This window comes from Scyliorhinus canicula, chromosome 9, assembly GCF_902713615.1.
Source record: "Scyliorhinus canicula chromosome 9, sScyCan1.1, whole genome shotgun sequence".
In the NCBI taxonomy this organism is placed as follows: Eukaryota; Metazoa; Chordata; class Chondrichthyes; order Carcharhiniformes; family Scyliorhinidae; genus Scyliorhinus; species Scyliorhinus canicula.
Window position 1 is genome coordinate 56,285,184 of NC_052154.1, and position 21,479 is coordinate 56,306,662.

The 21,479-nt window shown below is 45.3% G+C and overlaps 1 protein-coding gene across 6 annotated transcripts in view; it reads right to left on the minus strand.

The window, feature by feature from the left end:
- rpgrip1l (RPGRIP1 like) overlaps positions 1 to 21,479 on the minus strand; it is a 303,409-nt gene that overhangs the window by 234,654 nt on the left and 47,276 nt on the right. For all 6 annotated transcript variants that reach the window (XR_005461803.1, XR_005461804.1, XM_038806727.1 and 3 more), the window contains exon 6: positions 17,967 to 18,110. Coding sequence is in view for 4 of the 6 variants with exons in the window: in XM_038806727.1 (XP_038662655.1) it covers positions 17,967 to 18,110 (144 nt within the window). In the remaining 2 variants the exon portion in view is untranslated. The remainder of the gene's footprint in view (positions 1 to 17,966; positions 18,111 to 21,479) is intronic.

Consider the following 21,479-nt stretch of genomic DNA (forward strand, 5'->3'; position numbering starts at 1 on the left):
GAATCAAACACATCATTAACCTCTATTTATCTGTAGAAAATACAGTTGCTAAGAAAATAAATCCGATAAACAAACAAAGATGAAAGATATCTGAATAGAAAGGTACGTTTTCTAAACCTTTGAAGACTGGCATGTCAATCAGAGGTTTGGTCACTTTTAACTGCAGTACTTAACTGAGGATAGAATGGTGTTTTCGTGAACTTTCCTAGTGTTCATAACATATTGGCTTGTCATGTAGAATGTCCATGTTGCAAGGAATTTTTATAATAAACACTCCATCTATAACAGGGGTGGGCAAACTTTTCTGTGCAAGGGCCACATTCAGAAATTCACAATTTTAAAGGGCCGCATAGTATATTAAGTAAAATAATTAATATTTAAAATAGCCAAAATAAAAGGTTTTTAAAGAAAAAAAAGCAATTAATTTTTATTAATTAATATTTTAAAGTAGAAACTTTACATGAAACACATTTATTTGAAAAACAAAGTAACTCAGTTTAAAGAAAAAAAAGCAATTTTTATTAATTAATATTTTAAAGTAGAAACTTCACATGAAACACATGTTGTGCCAAGCAATGATCACCCTACTCAAGTCAACGTATCCACCCTATACCAGTAACCCAACAGCCCCCCCATTAAGCTTAATTTTAAAAAAAGTTTTAATTTTTTTTTTAATTACTTGATCTTGGTGGGCCGCATAAACACCTTTGGCGGGCCGCATGCGGCCCGCGGGCCGTAGTTTGCCCACCCCTGATCTATAACATGCTGCTGTGCTAGTATGTACCACTTTAACAAGCTCAAGTGTCTCATGAAATGGACCCTAATGGTTACTGGAAAAGGAAGCATTTGGAGGATTTTACTGGAGTATGAGGTATTTAAACAACTCTGAAAGCTAACTAGAAATGTTACTGCCAGCATGTCCAATATCCCTTTAAATTGCAGTTTTAGGAGCAGTGATTTGATTATTTTATGTGAAAATACTTGAAACAACAAAAAAGTGGAGGTAGGAGAAATGAGGAATGAGTAGAGTTAAAAGACTTAAAAGAGTTAGTCAGGCTGATAAGACAGAGGTTTTCTTTCTTTCACAGCTGCTAGAATCCTGGGTGAAATATATTTGGCCAGTTCCAGATCAGTCCTAGTTGCTGATTAGACAATGGATAAATTCTGATTGTAATAAATGGATACAAATTAGATGTCTGAACCTCCATAAAAACAATTGCTGTTAGCAAAGGAAATGTCCCACTGAAATAGTGGGGAATGATCATCTGTGATTGGAGTTGACTTCTGCAAGAGGGGAAACCTTTGCTCTGCAACTGTCTTATGATGTCCCTTCCTCTTGTGATATTTCTTCACCTTGACGCTAAATGACAAAACGCCAAAAGGTGCATCATGTCCCAAAGCTGATATTCTCACCGAGGGAAGGAAATATTTTCCCCCAAAGTGTAAACTAATAAAGCAGAGATGTTATTTCCAGAAAATTAAATATTTTATAAAATGTTTTTGTTTGCGTAGCACAGAAATGAAGATTGGATGTTAGAAAATGCTTAATGAGCAGAATGCCAGTATTTTGCCTTAAGGCAGATTTGTCATGCATTAGAAGACCACTGCATACAAGATACTCTGTACCAAAATCTATTGAGTACCTATTCAATATATCAACTGGTACAGCCAGGTTATTACTGGAATTTTGAGCAGTGCTTCCTCTACCTATTTTGAATACCTCTCAGCAGTCAATCAAAAAAGGAATATGTTGACCATTTTAATCAGATAGTTATGCTGTACAACTTTGTGTGAAAATATAATTGACTTTGACAAATTCAAACAGCAAATAATCTATTTTGTTACATGTTTCTAACGGACACAAGTATCTAATATATGTGATGGGGATGAGGAAATCTGGAACTAATGTAAGAAAAAGGTCTATCAATTTCTTTCTCTTGCCAAATTGATTGCATATTTTATGTATTTTTCTGACAAATATTGTGACAGAACTATGATAGAAGCAGACATTTAAAAAGGACAACACATCTGCAAGCCACCTGAAGATACAAGGAGTGATCTTGTTTATGATCTATAATCTAACAACATCTCCTAGGTTTTTGTGGAACAAGATATTTAAAAAGAAGACAATCGAGGAATAAGGATAAAGCCCATTTGCCCAAGAATATGAGCTAGATGTACAAGTGCTGACCAGAGCAATCTTGGCAATCATGTCAAAGAAAATGTAATTGTTTCTCCATATTATTGTACAGGCAGCATTATATGGAACAAAACGTTGCTACTTCTGGGGTTGGGAGCGATGGAACTTTTTATTCTACATAACTAATTCACAAAATACTACACAAAATGTTGACATTTCTTAAAACGAAAACCTACATCATTTAATTTCAAACATTTAAATAAAATGTAAAATACCTTGCAGATGGAGAATTTACAAATATCTAGTTGGAAAATGAACACTGTCTTCTCTAAGTTTTAGTTTAGCTAATTTCAAAAATGTTGACTGCCATTTAACTTTGCGGCCATGCTATGTTTCTCTGTCTGAAAGGTTGGGGCAATCCAACCTTTTCATATCATGTTGAACTCAGGCATTTATATTCCTGGACTTAGGTGCCTGGAGGCGCAAGGGTAGAATGCTTTGACTAACACATTTTCTCTTGATTGGGCGATGCCATTCAAATTGGCATCCTTGCTTTACATTAATAGATTAACTTCATCTAGCTTGCCCTGCACACTAAGCTCCAATGTTGACTGTAAGATTATAATTTAAGAATTCAGGACTTGTTCTTATCTATTTGTCTGCCTTCACAGTTAAAAAGAACTTACAGGCTCTTAATAAAATAAAGATTTGTGTCCATATGCAAGCTTTTATATTCTTTTTTATGTTCTGTAAATTATTGTAGTGATCTAATTTTTGCACAAGATCAATATACATGTGCCAGCAGGAAAAAGGAATTTCTGGTTAAGTAAGTTTCTTGCACATGAACCACAAAAGACATACACATATTCGAAGACTTTCCATAAGAAAAGAAAATGAAAATGTGTGGAACATATGGCTCTGAATGTTTTTCACTGAGAGCTGTATATGGCACCACAGCAAAACAGCATTCCAATACAGATTTCTAGATTGTTTACATGTAATAAACAAATAAAAATGATGCACTAACCTTAATTTAACTACTGTGGTTATTTGGCAGAACACATAATTACTTCCCACTCTGGAATGAGCAATTCCTAACAGTGAATATGAGTTATATGCCGTGCTGCAGAGCGCTGGAGAATAATGTACTTGCCTAACCCTTCACTAGCAACTATTCTGTACCATTACTTGCAATTAAATTTACGATGTATTATACAATTTTAGAGTCAAATAGAAACTTCTCTTCCATGGATTTCAAATTGAAGTAGTTTTATATAGTCAAAGACAACAGCTATCTTGCACCTTGCAACTGTTTTAAAATCCCAGTGTTGCAATATGGGCTATATTCGAGTCCATTTGGCTTTTTCAGTCAAACACATCAGTCATCTGAGCCAGTTTCACATTACTTCAGCTTTGTGCTGGGCGTAGTTACTGGACCAGTGCAAGGCAAATTTTAATTTAAGATAAAAAAAAAACCTAGGCGGTTCTTGGCTGCCATTTAAGTTTTTAAAGTTAAAAAAAAAGACAAATGTCTCTTTATCAAGAGCTTTCTGAAATCATCTTCCCCTTGTAGCTTCTCCCATTTTACTTGGGGTTACCCCACTGCTAGTTGATCACCCTTCTCCATCTCCTCCCTCCAGTCACCCATTCCTCTTCTAATCCTGCTGCAGTTAAGTCACTTGTCACCGTACCTTTCCATCTGGTTTTACGCTTTTTTCCCATTCCTTCTTCTAGGCAGTCCCATCTCCATTATCCACCAAAAATGTCCATACCATTTCAACCTCTTCTCAGCTACTTTCTTCAATGGTATCACCGATTACACTGACATACTGGTTCCTGATATCATCCTTTCTAATTACTCCACAAATATAAGTCAGCATCCGCATCTAATTGGTATCCCATCAGGTTGTTTCTTGATGTTGCCCAGGATACTGCACCATATATAACAAGTTTGGACTCATAACTGTCTTATAGATTTTTCGTTTCAGTTTCAGCTATACTTTTCTAACTTATATAATTCAATTTTTATGGATAAGGAACACATGGTAAGGCAGGCAGACGTCCAGGCTTAGTTATAAAATATTGCTTTTAAATAATAATGCATTAAGTAGAGTATATCCACAAATGACGGCTGGGATTCTCCCCTACCCGGTGGGGCAGGGGGTCCTTGCTTGATGCAGTGGCGTGAACCACTCCGGCGTCGGGCCGCCCCAAAGGTGTGGAACTCTCCGCACCTTTAGGGGCCAAGCCCTAACATTAAGGGTTAGGCCCGCGCCGGAATGGTTGGCGCGCCGCCGGCCGGCGGGAACGGCCTTTGGCGCCACGCCAGCCGGGGCCGAAGAGACTTCGCCAACCAGCGGAAGTCCATGTATGCGCCGGAGCGTCAGCGGCTGCCTCTGCCATGGTGAAGACGATGGCTAAGGCGGAAAGAAAAGAGTGCCCCCATGGCACAGGCCCGCCTGCCGATCGGTGGGCCCCGATCGCGGACCAGGCCACCGTGGGGGCACCCCCGGGGGTCAGATCGCCCTGCGCCCCCCCAAGGACCCCGGAGCCCGCCCGCACCACTTGCTCCCGCCGGTAAGCTTGGTGGTTTGATCCACGGCAGCGGGAGAAGCATGACAGCAGCGGCACTTCGGCCCATCGCCGACCGGCGCGGGGCGATTCCCGCCCCTGCCGAATCTCCGGTGCCGGAGAATTCGGGACACGGCGGGGGCGGGATTGACACCGGCCCCCGGCGATTCTCCAACCAGGCGGGGGGTCGGAGAATCCCGTCCCATAAATCTGTGCTCAAAGTTAGTCCACAACAACAACAAAAAATATGATTTTAATAAAGGCAAGCAGGTACTTTGACTATGTTTCATAGCAACATCAATTTTTTGATAACTACCAGTTCCTAAAACAAGAATGCCAAACCAAAGTGGTGAAGTAAGTACACAAAGCAAATTTACACGAGATTTATTAATATTTTAAAGCAAATTTCCTCTAGCTATTAATTTAAAGGTTATCAAAAACGACAGGGAATCATTTCTTGGGAATCAGCACTTCAATAATCTACGCCAGATAGCACATCTGTGAATTACTTCTCTCATAGGGTGCGATTCTTCCATAAGTGTTCTAAGCATGATAGCGAACGGGAACTGCCGCAAGCTTTCCGGCGCGGGGCTGGGCAAGACTATCATGGCAATACAATGTCAATTGGTCCACTTAAGGAAGGCCCACGGGTTTCACACCGCAAATGAAAGCTCACAGCTGATTTGCTGGGACCGCGCTAGCCAGCCCACCACTAACAAGGTCGAGCAGCACTTGCACGACCAACCCCACTCAGCTCGCAACCATGGGGCTGAGATGACTGGCCCCAGGATTCGGTGATACAAACCTGGGGAGGCTCTTCGAGGCGGTGGAGGCCAGGAGGGATGTCCTATTCTCCCGAGGGTCCCAAAGGGGGAGCCACAGGGCAGCCAGTGCTGCCTGGGGTGAAATGGAAGCAGCCGTCAGCTCAGGAAGCGTGTTCAGGAAGCTGGCAGCCAGTGCAGTAAGAATGTCCACTCGACCCCCCCCCACATGAGCCTGCACCTGGCACAGCCCCAGCCAGCAGTGCCCTGGTCTGCCCATGCTGTCCCCTCAACTACCCCTCGAAACATGCCCCACCCCCACCCCCTGGTGCTGAACCTCACATGTGGCTAATGATACCCTCCCTCGCCCCACAGGAGAATCTGTCCTACAGTCGTCGAGAGGGCTCAGACTGGCTGCGGGGTGCTAGACATTAGAATCCTCACCACCTCCGAGGAATGTGTCCAGGAGGTTACGGGGGTGGCCCCAGAGTGCCAAGAGGACTCGAAGGGGACAGGACATGGTAAGCAGCTGGCATGCTTCCATCTCTGATGTGCATCCTGGGGACACATCTAGAAGCAGCGGTAGAGCAAGAAAGGCTAAGAATGTTGAGGATCAGAGTGCATGGGGAAGGTGGGAGACAAGGGGGGAGTGAGGCAGGGGTTGAGGAGGTGGTGGGGAAAGTGGGGTGGCACCATCAGGAGAGTGGGGCACTGTTGGACACTTGTGAAACATTAAAAAGCCTTCACCACAACCAGTATGATGCCTCTGTCACATTCTTCTGCAATGCAGGCTGACCTCCAAACCCCCAAGCCCTTGGTCCATCTCTCCAGACAGGCTTCCACCACCCCCCAGCACTCAACAGACAGGCAGAGGTCAAACTACGGCAGAGATTGAGGAGCACCACTACTCAGCTCTATGTGGATTATCATCACCCCTTTGCCTTCGACAGTGACCCGCTGAGTGTCGACAGGCCCAGCATCTTGGATTGATGTAACAAAGATCCTTGGAGGGTGGACAATGTTGGGGGGGGGATTGCGTTGATGGACCGAGCCATGTCTTATGTGAAGTGGGCGAGTAGGAGGGCCTCCCTGGACATCCGGGCTTGCCGAACTCTCGTCGCTGCTGCCTGTCCTGCAGCCTCCGTCTGCTCCTCCGGCCCGTCCTCCAGCCTATGCTGGTCCGCCGCCTCCTCATCATTCTCGTCCTCCACCTCGGAGGTGGCCATATGTTCCTCATCCTCCACTTCCAGCACGTTGCCCCGCTGCTGTGCCAGGTTGTGGAGGACACAGCAGACCACCATGAAGTGGGTGACCCTCCGGAGGGTCTACTGCAGGGTACCACTAGAGCAGTCGATGTAACAGAAGCGTATTTTGAGCAGTCCGATGCACTGCTCAATGGTAGCTGGGTAGCCACATAGTATCGGGACTTCAAGGGGTACCCCACGTCTCCCAAGAGCCATCCAGCCATCCGAGGATGGTCCTCGAGACTGCCCCAGGATGTAACTGCCGTGCACACTCCCTGGGTAGTGTGTACACATGTGCATAATCTTCATGTGGTGGTCACACGCAAGCTGCATATTCAGGGAATGGAACCGCTTCCTGTTACTGTAGGGCACTTCCAGATGACCTGGTGTGCGCAGGGCGACATGCGTGCAGTCTATCAGCCCCTGGACCTGGGGCATCCCGGCGATGGCGGAGAATTCTGCTGCCCAGGCAACTTGTTGGATTTGGTCCATGTCAAAGTTTATAAAGTCTTCTGCCAGGGCAAACAAGGCATCCATGACTTGTCGGATGCATGAGTGGTCTGTAGCTTGTGAGATACCATAGAAGTCCTCGCTGGAACCCTGGAAGGATCCAGAGGCGTAAACGTTCAGTGCTGCGGTGATCTTGATAGCCACCGAGAGTGGGTGTCCTCCTCCTCCACGTGGTACCAAGTCCGCAACATATCCTTGTTGCGGCAGAGCTTCCTGTGACACGCGTTGTTCGTTGTCCTGCTCGAAAGATCAGTGAAGCTTTTACAACCTCGCCGTCGCAGGCCTCCCGCTCTGGGTCTCACCCTGGCCTGATGGGCGGTCGGGTCCTAGGTTGTGGAGTGGGGTCCGGCACATGGGCTGCCGCTTCTAGCCTGTTGACACAGCTGCCATCGCCATCTCTGGCGCCTGGCTGCACGGCCTACCAGCAGCATCACTAGGGCATGTTCTGCAGAGTCCAAAATACCGTCCATACCGTTATATACCTGTAATGAATTGGGAGAGGGTGTTCAACTGACAAATAGCGGTGGCTCCCACCCTGGAACTCTCCATTCCCCCATTGATCTCCTTCTCCTCCCTCACACCCAACTCACACCCGGCCGCAGCGGGGGCCCCTTGCTCACCAGACTCCAGATTCTGTACCACTGACACCCAAACATAACGTTACCTGGACCGGGCACTTTCTCCGTTGCACTCACCCACTCTCCGGCCGTGGACATGTCTCCAATGCTGGGGCCCATCCTTTGGATGTTCGGATCCCGGCGGCTACATGTGTGGTGTCTCTCCCGCAGTGTGCATATACCTCTATCTGACTGGGATGCTAGACAATGACTCCCACATGCCCACCCACAGGAATCCACTTGGGATTTGTGACGTGCTCACTTAACCACGACTGCCAATTAAGCAATAGACTTCAGCTGCACAGCCAGAGGCCTCCACGGCCAGTGGGGGTTATGGGTGGTCGGTGGGGCAGACAGGCAGAGACAAGGGTTGCCCCCGGAATGGGTGCACAGAATCCAGGGGTTGTAATGGACGAGCTACGCACTCCCCCCCCCCCCACAATTCTCATCCCCCTCCCATGGCAGACCACTCAAGCCGAGGGTTGCCCTCCACCGCACTCAGAGCACAAAGACTGCAAGCCCAGTGCCCTCAGGCTCATTGTCTTCGAGTGAAGATGGCTGCTCACCTCCTCGCAGAAGCCCTTCCACCAGCATCACATTTTTTAAAAGGAGTACTAATTACACCAGCGTGACCACTTGCTGGAGAGGCGGCTAAATCATGGGAGGCCACTGGATCAAAGAGCGTTAAATGATTTCTGTTAGTTTAACAGTTGGATACTTCAGAGCCACTCAAGCGTGAAAGGAGATGAATGAAACAATGCAGACAGCTGGGTGTGTGTGGAAGCTGTCAATCACAGCCTAGTAAAAGCAATTTCACAGAGAAATGAATGAAAGGCTTTCAGATCAAAGATCTGAGGGCTTTAAACCTGGCTGACTGGTTTTCTCTTTCCAGGAATTGAGAGGTGCTCCTTCCTCTGCCTCAGCTAGCAGGTGTATTGCACAGGTGAATTTTAAAGCAGTGATTTTTTTTCTCACTACCTCTCTATGGACATCTTTCTAGCTTCCAGGCAGGGCTCTCTCCTGGGGGAGGTCTTTGAAGCAGATATGGGGAGTTTCCAGGCGGGAGTCTCTCAAATTGGGAGTGGGGGGGGGTCTCTAATTGGGTATCTCTGATTAGGGAATCTCTCTAGTTGGGTTCTCTCTAATTTGGTCTCTCTAATTATGGGGTCGCTGGTGGGGGTGTGTGGGTCTGAATTACGTGGCAGGTGGGGGCAGAGCTGGCCCTCGCTATCGGGCCGCCTGCTCTAAATTGCAGCCCGATAGCAGGATTCCTGAGGGAATCACTCGCAATCTTTGGAATGCATAAATTTGCATGGCAAGGGGTGGAGACATGCTTCCTGATTTACAGTCCCAGCGTAAGCGTAAATCAAGTGCGATTCAGCTCCGGCCGGAGAACATTACCTCCCAAATGGAGAATCCTGCCCGTTTCCTGCATCTACCCTGTCTGTCCCTTTAAGTAGCATTAATGCAACGGAGGCTAAAGTCCTGGAATATGTACTGTAGAATCCAATGGAAGAGATGCAAGAACACAGAGTAGGTTAGGAATGAACAAAGGTTTATTACGGTATACACAAAATCACAAAAGCTACAACTTCTCTCCCCAAAGGACCACCCTCCATGACCTGCACCCAGGTCAAGGTTTTTATATTGAAAAATTCCCCATTGTTAAGAGGAAACCCCACCCCAAATTATCGGGGGGAGTTCATACTATGAGGTGAAGTGATGAATTCGTATAGAGCATAGTCCTTGTCCCCCAAGGGTGTTGTAACACCTGTCGCCCCTCCAAGCCCAGAGAAACATCCATGTCCACTGTCCGAGGCAGAGGCCCTCTTGTTTGCTTGGGGGGCAGACAGCGGTCCAACATCAACAGGGCAGGCCTGGGAGGTGTGTAACGCACCGGTGACTGTCGTTTTTGAGTGGAGAGTCAAGGCGAGAGTGGTGCAGCCGGTAAAGGGGCTGCGTCAAAGCAGCTGGATGACTACTTCGGGCAGACCAGTGTCCATGTCGGAATCGGTGTCAGAGTTTTCCGAGGGGGCGTCGGGCATCTCAGCCTCCCGAGCCTTGACGGGCGGAGGCAACGCCAATCAATGCAGCAATTTGGGTGGCATTCAGGGGCTGATCTCGGCTGTGACAGACGCCATGAGCAGACCCAGACTGGCGCACCCGGAGCCTGCTCTGGATGTTCCTGCGTGCGGTGGCGGATGTGGTCCAGATGGCGTCTAGCTTCATGTCCCTGCGTTTGCACCGAATAGGAAACCGGACAAGTTGCCCAGAGCACCACGCCTGGGATTCATGTGGTGCCGGCGTCGAAATTTCGAACTTACACAGCGTCCCCTGGCTTGAAGTCGCACAGCTGCGTCCGCCAACCAGTGTCTGTCATGGAGTGTCCTGTCGCTGCCGGATCCGAGCACCTATGTTCAGGGACGATGAGGCTGAGCGAGTCCTGAGCCGACGTCCAATCAGTAACTCTGCTGGTGCCACTCCCTTAGTGGCTGAGGGGTCGTCCAGAAACTGAAAAGGAACCAGGCCAGTCACATCTCCCAAGATTCGGTGGTCCGTTTCTTCAGCTTTGGACTGCCCGTTCAGCAAACCCGTTTGAAGCCGGGTGATACGGGGCAGTCTGCACAAGTCGGATTCCGTTCGAGGTCATGAGCGAGTCAAACTCAGACACCAATACTTCTGGTATTCCATGGGACTTGAACATGTGCCGCAGTCACGGTCTGCACCTTGTGGACTTCGAGCCATTTCAAATGGGCGTCCACCATGACGAGGAAAATCGCTCCCTGGAATGGGCTGCGAAGTCTATGTGGACGCAGGACCAAGATTTTCCAGGCCATTTCAAAGGGTGCATCGGAGTAGCAAGTGGGGCTTTCTGGTGCTCCTGGCAAGGGCTGCAGCGCTTGGCCACCTTCTCGATGTCCGAGTCCATCCTGGGCCACCAAACGTAGCTGCAAGCAAGCATCTTCATCTAGGATTCCCCCGGGTGTCCATTGAGGAGGTCCTGTAGTAAAGGCACATGACGGTGTTCCAGGACCCCTACCCATGTCCCCCACAACAAAATGCCATCCTCCACCCTCAGCTTCGGGAGCTTTGCTGAATAGGCCCGAGATCATCGGGCAAGGCTCTGTGTGGGCCCCGTACTGGACCATGTGCCGGACCTGGGATAAATGCGGGTCCGTCAGGGTCCACTTTTTATGCGAGTCGTCATGACTGGCAAAAAGTCCATGATTGGAGAGCCATTACTATTCCTGTGGCCGAAGTGGGTGTTGACAGCCTCGTGGAGAAGGGCAGAGGGTTCAATGCATCGGTATGCAGGATCTGTGTGCCCGGGCAGTATTCCGTGTATACACGTACGCCACTAGGAGGATCGCCCACCTCTGGACCCTGGCGGACTTGATTGGGGGATTCACTTGATCCTCTTTGAACAGCCCAATCAGAGGATTGTGGCCTGTATAGACCATGAATGCGTAGCTGTAGATGTACTAGTGGAATTTCCTCCTACCAATCACGACAGTTACGCCCTCCTTTTCGATTTGGGCATAGGTCGGCTCAGCATCGGCTAGTGTGTGACGCGAAAGCTATCTGCCGCTCTGAACCGCTGGGCATCCGGTGTGCGAGAATGGCCCCCATGCAATAAGGGGAAGCGTCACATGATAGATGTGTTTTTTCTGGGTCAAAGTGTGTCAGCAGCTTTTCGGATGACAACTGCCATTTGACCTCTCGGATTGCCTTCTGGTGCGGTGGGCCTCTTTCCCATCAGTGTCCTTTCTTCAACAATTGGTGGAGCAGGCTAAGTAGCATGGCTATGTGGGGATGAAATTGCCATCGTAATTTAAGAGCCCAAAGAAAGAGCAGTGCTTGGTCGAACCTTGAGGGATGGGAGTCTGCCAAATGGCCCGTATTTTGTCTTCCATTGGGTGAAAGCCGTGCCCGTCTACCCGGTACCCTAAATAGGTGACTGCGGGGGTTTTAAAATAGCACTTCTCTCTGCGGCGCTGGACGCCGGCCTGTTCAAAACACCGGAGGACTTCGGCCAGATTTTCCAAATATTCTTTGTCCGAGGCCCCGGTGATGATTAAGTTTTCTATATGGCTATCCTGGGTAGCCACGCAGGATGTTTTCCAACACACGCTGGAAAATCGCACAGGCCGGTGGAACCCCAAACTGCAGACGGGTGTATTGGTACAGCCCTCTGTCGGGTAGGGTACAACCCTCTATGACGAACTACCGAGAGCCTGGATCCAGCTGTAGATAGGCATGGCTCATGTCGGGTTTTGTGAACATTGTTCCCCCTCTGCGTTTGGCGTGCAAGGGATACAAGGGACCGGATAATGGTCAAGGCGAGAAACACAGTTCTGTGTCATATTGTATCCCCGCACAGACGTACGGACCTGTTAGCTTTAACGCTGGGACCACTGATGGAGCACAATCAAACAAGTGGATGGGGCAGATGATGCCCAAGCACTCCAAACAATCCAGCTCTGCGGCGACCTTGGGGCATAGCGCTTACGGCACTGGACGGGCGTGGAAATGAAGTGGTTTTGCATTTTCGCCCTGACTGATTTTGGCCACTGCACCTTTTATCATGCCGAGGCCTTAGGGGAAGACATCAGGAAATTTTGCCAGCACTCTTTCTGGGCCTTGGAGATACATGCGGCAGATGCGTAGCCAATCCAGCCCCAGTAAGTTGGGTCCTCCACCACGGACTACCACCAAGGGCAAACATGCCGACTGGTCCCTTTCTGCAATGGTCACGTGGGGGGTGCCCTCAATGGCCAACGGCTTTCCAGTGTATGTAGCCAACTGGGCATCCGTGTCCTGAAGATCCAAGGTCTGGAGACCAGCCCAGATCATGGCGAATGTCCGGCGGCTTATCACCAAGACTGCTGCTCGGGTGTCGAACTCCATATCAATGGCGTGTCCACTCACCTCAATACAATCCGGATGGGTGCAACCCTGTGGGCTGTAACACAATGCAACTGCTGGCATGTGCCCCCCCCCCCCCCCCCCCCCCCCCCCCGGGGCAGTAATGCCTGAGGGGAGCGGCACCTTCATGGGCCTATCTGGCTTCCTGGCCCTTGCCGCGACACCCAGCCCGCAGCCTCCATCTTGGTTCTTCAGTTGCAAGAGAGAGTCGTCCCAATTGAGTCTGGGTGGGTAATAGCGAGAGCCTCGGGTCTCTTGGTCGGTCCTAATTTGGGGAAGCTTGCGTCTTTTGGGCCTGGATGTGGCCGGCCAGCGGTCGCTTCAGCAACCGAGGTTCAGGACTGCCAGGCCCTGCAACTCTTGGACCTTGCACTCAATACTCTCCTGGGAAGTAGCAGTGCCTACTGCCCATTGGAGAGTTAAGTGGGCTTCCGGAAGTTTCCTCTGGGTGTTGGCGCCTCACAGTCCACAGACAAATCAGTCCCATAGTGGTGAACATTTGGAATTCTCTACCCCGGAGGGTTGTGGAAGGTGTCATTCAGTATATGTTAGACTGCGATTGATAGATCCCTAGATATTAAAGAAATTAAAGGATATGGGATAATGAGGGAAAATGAGGTGGATAATCAGCCGTGATCCAGTTGAAAGTAGGGGCAGAATGGTCTGCTCCTCCTGTTTCCTATATTTTTGATTTCTGTCCTAAAGTTACTTCTTACCACACTCCTTAATCTAATATTGGAGTTGATCTTGAAGTAGTGGGCAAGATTTCCTTTCTTTTATTGTTTACAATTTTATCAAACTTATTAAATCAAGTTGAAAATCTATCCCAGCTTGTGATCTTGGGAACTTTAAATGAGATGTAAATAACTTGGAACATTTTGGATAGAAGTAAAGAGGAATCTAAACTTTTTAAATTGTTCATTCTTGGGTGTGAGCATTGGTGGCAGGGCTGACATTTATTGCCCTTCCCTAACTCTCCTTGAACCGAATGGCCATTTCAGAGGGTAAGATCGGCAGTCACATGTAGGTCAGACTGGGTTAGGATGACAGATTTCCTCCCTGGAAACATGAACCAAATGAGTTTTTATAACAATCTGGTTGTTTCATGATTATTATTGAGAATTGAAAAATCCTTTTTGTTCCTATAAATGGATAATGATTAATCCCAAGGTTTAAAATTGCTTAATTTTAATATCAAATATACTGGGTATGAAGATAACTCTTGACTTTCCCACTTCTGTGCATCACCTGGTTCTGGCTTTGAAATTGAAGGATTCTCTTGCCATGTTTCCCCCATTGCTGTCATCCACATTCCTTCGCAAGTTCCACAACAGCGACTTGAGCACAAAATCTAGATTGTCGCTAGAGTACAGTACTGAGGGTAAGTTGCACAGTCTGAGATTCTGACTTTCAAATGAGACATGGGATTGAGACCTCAGAGGACTCACTTAAATGATTTCATGGTATATTTTCTGAGGACAGCAGCAGAGTTCTCTACATGTTCTGGCCAATACACATCCCACAGTCACGATAACTATAAAAAAAAGGTTAACTGGCGATTTTCACATTGCTGTTAATGAAACCTGGTTGCTAGCAAATTAGCTGCTGCGTTTTCTACATTACAACAGTGCTTAAACTTCAAAAGTACTTCATTGACTGTATAGCGCTTTTGGATATCCTGAGATTGCGAAAGGCATTTGTTGTTGAAAATACAGAAAAATGTGTCATTTGAAACATGGAAGTCTGGCAATATCTGGTCTGAGAGAAACATGAGAGGATACAGGGAAAGATCCCACAAAATGTTAATAGCAGCTGCAAAGAACAGGATTATAAAATGCAGATTATTTCTCACAAGCAGACTTAGCAAACACACAGGATTCATGTACTAAACTAAAACATTGGCTCACACCTTCATTGAATGTAACTATCTTAGGAAGCATCTGGAAAAGCATGGATGAGAGTTTCAATTGAATTAAGTGATGAATGTTTAAAACAGGCAGGTCTTTCAATTCATAACCAAGTGAAATTTTAGCATACAGCTAAAAGCAAAGGTTTCACACCTTCATTGAAATTAGCTCTCTTAGTAAACAGCTGGAAAGGATGGATGATGTTCAGTTGAATTTGGTGTCAATTCTAAGTGTGAAATTCTACTAACATCAAGTAAATTAAAGAAAATTGGAGACAACTTGTCTATGAGAAACATAATTTAAAGTCAAAATCAAAGGCAAAGTTATGAGCTGGGGACAATTGGAAAATTAAACTATTCAAATGACAGAAACTAAAAGTAACACCTCTTGAAACCAAAGCAATTTTTGAATATCACAAAGGAACTTTGAACATCACAAAGGACAATGTAATCAGATCTGAGAGGTGAGGCCATGCCCAATATGAATACTTAGTTGTATTAGAATTTTTAGATCAAATATACTTTTTAACAATCAAAGTGGAAATAAGTTAATTGACAATAAGGTAATAAAAACTTAATAATTGTTAGAAAAAGAATATAAACCCAGGGAGCAGAACGAGAAGAAGGAAAGGGGAGGAGAACTCAGAGAGAGGAGAGAAGCATATTCAGCTTTCACAGCTCGGTCATGGGAAAGACAAGACGAGCAGCCGAGCTTAAACAGCTATACATCTAAGGAAGACTAGAATTTAAACAGGAGTCAGAGTCAGCTGAGAGATAGCTAGCAGAGCCAGCTCTTATAGCTCAATACATGGGATCGACAAGACACAGCAGCAGAGCTAACCAGCAAACACATCTCAAGAAGACCAGACTTTAAAGATTGATTGTCAAGGTGGGCCTGAAGGTCCCTTCAACCAACCAGCAGGATCCAGAAGCAAGATCTTTTTACCTTTCAGTAAAGAAAGTGTTTGCAGCTTTTAAAAGAAAAAATATAATAATAAAATAACTTAACTTAACCTGAAAAAGTGTTTATTCCTAAAGTCTACTTTACTTACTTAGCAATGCAGGGCCCAGGACATCGATGCTACTATGTGGTAAGTAGATAAAATCTTCGGTGAAGGTATGGGTTATACCGGGGGATAACTTGAAAATATAGTTTGACCTGAATAGCACCCACCGAAGCCTGCAGTCGGAGTCAGGGAGTGAGAATCCCTATTCACCATTTAGAATGCCGGCCCTTTTTGGTATAGGGGGAATTCTAAGAATAATGGTGAGTTTTCAAAATCACATTATTTAATGCAAGTCTTTCTTCTGCTAACAAGGTGAACAATTTGGTTTGTAGACTTCCATATGATTCCAGTGTTGCTAATGCCATTCAACTACATCCCGGAAATGGAAAGAATTCTCCCCATCGGATATGGACCGCTCAAATAGTAGCTGGCTGAGAACTAGTGAATTAATTCAACAAAAGGGACTGAGAGGAATTTAGTCTCAAATGTGAACTAAATCTCAGGATGACATCATTATGGTTACTAAGTGGTATCACAAAACGTTTTTGTTCATTTACTACATTTAAGTAGACTCCATTCCACCTGATTCATTTATTAACATCCTGTTCTTTGGCTTTGATAAACACTGAATAATCATAAAAGTGAATATGATTTAAACTTTTATTTATCGCACCTTTCATGGCACATGCAAAATACTTACTCCATAATGATTAATTAACATTGAATCCAAAGATACAAATGTTAATGGACCACAGTGTTATTCAGGCTGCGATTTTATTGTAAACAAGCAGTGACATTTAAAAAAAATCTAACAGCAGCAATAACAGAAGCATATTTTAAGTGACTATTGATTTTACAGTAAGAGACAAGAATAAATTGTAGAGCATATTTCAAAAGTAGTGGATTTAATTGCTCAAGAATGTTTTTACTTCAAAATTGGAAAAATAGTGACACTCAAAGATTTGTTGACCATTGTCAATTTTATTGACTGCTGTATAGTGCTATTTTGCAAAACTAAATTCTGGCAGCTTTACCATACAGTAATGCTGTAACTTTTTTTACACTAAACTAAACAAATTATAGAAAATAAACTATTGGCCCATAGTGACCAATTAATGATCACTTAAGGGCTGTTTCCTGCCAACTCTCCAATTTTGAGGCTGGTAGGAGGAGTTCAGGGGGCAGGGAGGGAAGTCCAGTAAGTGATCCTGCTCACGGTTCGGGTGGAAATGTGGGGCCTCCATCAGTAGCTTCCTTTAAGCATCTGGCACCACCCTATAGGGCCTGCTCCCTGAGGGTGCTCCCCCCATGCTGACCACTCCAGTAACACCCCCAACTACTCCTCTTTCCAAACGCTCAAGCCTCATTTCCCCTTCTTGCCATGAGACCCCCTCATCAAGGATGCTGGATCAAACTCTGGGGACTTCTTATCGTCCCAGTCCTGTTCACTGTGCTGCTAGGACTAGAAAATTAGCTGGCAGCTTTCTGAGGTGGGACTTGTTACCAACTGAGTGGCAGATGCCCCACCTCCAGCCAATCAATGCTCGCTGGACTATCAAATGGCTAATGGGCAGCCAGTATCAGCAGGGAGAGGTTCTCCACCGATTCATCAAGTGGCGATGGGGAGACCACGCCATTTTCAAAACCTTGACCCATCATTTTGCAGAGGCGCAGTTAAATGCAAGTTCAGAAGTTGCTGTCAGTGATATATTTCTCCAGAGTGAGAGTTGCTGACAATAACTCATCCTTTTACACTATTAGTGTCACAATAATCAGGTGTACCCAGTTTTTAACAGCATGCTAAGTTCATAATTCCTGCTGAAAATACTTTCTGGCCCTGAAAAACTATTTTATATATATGGAATGTCAACATTCTCCATTATTTTGAAAAATAAATGGAATTTTAAATGATTTTTAAAAATGCTTATATTCCAATTTATACCTTAATCACACAAGGGCATCCCTGTCATTTGTTTTGCTCCCTGTAACTAAAAGGTTAAGCATAATCAATGCATTTTACCACTTGGTTCAGTGTCCCTGAGAATGACTTCAATGATTGGCTGCTTACCTGCTGATGACATGACTGTTGCTGGATACCTTTGCTTGATGCTCAACTAATATTGAGAACGGGGAATTCACACCACAGAAACTGCTAAATCTTTTTGGCAGCTTTTTTTAAAGGTCAGTAATGACCATTACCACTTCACTGATGACCACAAAATCTGGGCCTATGTGTTACACCACCAATTGCAAAATAAAAGTTCAACTGTCTTTTTTTTGTTACCTCTGTCCTGTTGCCTGGTGCTCTCTGAGATGCAGAAGAGACTCCTCACATTCTTTGTCCTTCTTCCTAATCTGCTCTCTTAGTATCTCAACAGTTTGCTCCATTTCTTCCATCTGCACCTTCTGGGACTCAATGCAATCCTCTCTAACAATATCAGAAAACATTAATTAATGTGCTAAACAATAGATTCAAACACATTATGACTGTGCTGCAGATGTCTGTTGATATTTCCAAAACAAAATTAAATTAGTCAAGTATGTTATTCAGGAGTTAACAAATTAGTAAAATGAAAAATATGAAAGGACATTGAAAGGATGTAATATTGGGGGCCACCTTGCCGACATATCATTTAGTCACAATCTCCTAACTATCAACAACACAGCTGATAATCAGGATAATTAGAGACCTTCTATTTTCTTTCAAAAAGCATCAGAAGAATTCAAATTAGGATTAAGAAAACATCTCTATTTACCATCTGTCTCTTTTTTGCCTGTCCCTCTCCATTTCATCAGTGTCGGTAAGTAGAATCAACAAGTCAAAGCGTTAATTGAAAGATATTTAATTTCAAAACTGAATTGATCTTTTTAAACATCAATCAGGATTCATTAAGATGCTGTTGGCCTTTTATCCCTCAGTTTAATATTCTTGCTCATAGTGAATTTAATTTGAAAAATAATGTAGTGTATCATCACTGGGCTCTCTTTTATACTCACATGCATTCATATAGTCTCCTATGTAAATTTTGTCAAAATAAACTTTTGAGGTTGTCCGCTAGCTTTTCTTAAATAAGTTTGGAGACTTGAGACAACCATTATTATTTGGCTGGTTTATATACAGATGTGTCCTCAAAAACTGGGCACAGTGCAGATGCTCAGATGCCCAGTCAAAGACCAAGCATTTGCCACAAACTAAGGTAATCACAAAAAATTATAATTTTGTTTAAAACCTTGTTTTGGCCATCAGAAATGCTAATTACCAAGGGAAAAGGAAAAGCAAACTCTTTTTAAGAAAGCACTAAATGATGCATTTGGATCATTATCAACTTTGGTGAAAGTTGGAAAAGGAAAGTTTAATAGGAAATGTAGGCATTGTAATCAACAAAGGGGATATTGGCATACAAATACGACCAAAAATATGACAAGGGTGAAAACAAAAAATGATTTATTATACAAGTATAAGCAAATTTAATAAACACCAAATTACTTTATTTGATAAGTTATATAACTGGCTACATATGTTATTTTATAGAATTGATAATAACCTGATTGATTAAGGAACAGTAGATAAGCAATTGTCCTAACTGGTTTCAATCCAAACTTTCTAATCCAAAGGCTATATGTTATATAAAGATCAAATTGAGTGAATTGTAAGATACGTGAGTGGAATTTGAGTCTTGAGTTTATTCAACAAATGGAATTAAGTATTTCTTAAAGTTCAGAGGCAGATTGTTCGGTAAAGAAAAGCATGGATATTAATGAAACCTATTTGACATTTACTTCTGATTCTATGGATCTCAATGTTAAGCAGAATAAGAGATAATTATGATTCACATATACAAAAATGATAATGAAGAGTAAGCGGGGTGAGAAAGAGGTACCCTGGGCTGGATTCTCCGCCGGAAGGATGCTGCATTTTGCTGGCAGCCTGGGGGTTTCCCAACGGCATGGGGCTGCCCCACAATGGGAAACCCCATTGACCAGCCAGCGTAACGGAGCATCCTGCCGGCGGAGTGAAACAGATGTCTGGCGTGGCGGGGCAGAGAATCCAACTCCTTGTCTGGTGAGTAAATAAAGCAGCAAGACCTGAAAAGTAACAAGGGGTGCTTAAAGTAGAGGAACATTTTCGTAAACCTCTAGTTCTAAAAGAATGGGGAAATACTCTTTTGTCGTGTTACAAGCATAAATTTGGAACCTGGGGAGTATCAGCTGATCACTTTGACATCTATAATTGTGGAGTGACTTAAGATCACTGCCAAAATACAGGAATAAAATTTATTCTTTTTTTTGAAGATGTAACAAAGTTCATGTGTGGGGATATGGAACAAGCTTGGTTTGTCAAATGGAGTTGATGTACATTTCAGCCACTCGAGGGGTTGAATAGCCAACTGCTATTTCTACATTTACCAAGGGTATGTGCAGTAGAGTGATCAGGAAAGCATTGTAATAGCCAATTCTAGTAGTGGAAGGCATGGATAAGATTTTTCACAAAAGAGCTGAAAATTTCCAAAATTGCCCTTCGCGTTGGGTGGAGTTACTGGGTTATGGGGATAGGATGGAGGTGTTGACCTTGGGTAGGGTGCTCTTTCCAAGAGCCGGTGCAGACTCGATGGGCCAAATGGCCTCCTTCTGCACTGTAAATTCTATGATATCTATGATAATTTGAGACTGGATGTTGGAGAAGCAGTCTGACACCGCAGAGTCTGCACACAGATTAACAGCACAGTTGGATGTCACTAGCATACATGTGGAAATCGACCCCATGACTGTGGATGATATCAGCAAATGAGAAGGTGACGAACTGGGGACAATGAGGGAGATAACAGTGGGGTGGGGTAAATTAAACCGGGAGGTTTGCGATGAAAAAGGCGGCACCGACCCATCATCGATTCCGGGACCAGTGAGGGGCTTGCAGCGGCGCCAGGTGAAACTCCTGGCTCCCGGGCCGCGGATGCGCACGGCTGACAACTTGCAACGGTCACGCTGTACAACATGGCCTCCCCCTAGTCACCCCCCACAAGTCCCCTCGGCCCTCGCAGAAGACCCCCTAGCCAGCAGCACAGCTCCTAATCGAGTGTGGCAGCGCTGGATACAGTCCGCAGCCGCCACGCCAGGTTCCCGGCCGTGCGGGAATTGTGGTCTAAGTGGTCGGGAACTCGGCCCATTGGGCACGGGGCATTGCAGGAGGGCCGGCCAATGATGCACCAACGCCGCTGCAACGGCGCGCGACGCGATTATGTCATTTCCGAGGGACAGAGCATGGCTTACTGCCGTCAAACCAGCACCGGTCCTGATTCGGGCGTCAATGTCGATTCTCTGCCCGATCGCCGATTACGATACTGGCGTCGGGCAATGGAGAATCCCGCCCTGTGTCTTTTCCAACTTTGATTTGGGCCCTCATGATATTGTGTTGGGAGACATTCAAAAGGTCAGTTGTGGGATTGTGGACATGGATTTGGTCAGCAGCAATACATTCATGCTCTTTGGAGAAGAAAGGAAGATTGCATGTGGCAGAGCAGTTTTCAAGGACTCAAGGAGGGTATTTTTAAAAAAGAGGGCGTGGCGACAGGGAAATCAGGTAAACATATAGTCTAACTGCTGATCTTAAAGGAGAGATGCAGGCTTCCACTGAAAAGGTATTGTTTTAAAAATATGATGATCCTACTGCTTCACTTCTTTATGTCAACATGGTGCCGTTTTCGACAGTTAAACTTTAATCTTAGAACTAGAAATTACCTCTAAAATATTACTATGAACCAGGTATGGATAACAATTGACAGAGGGCTTTGAGTGATCG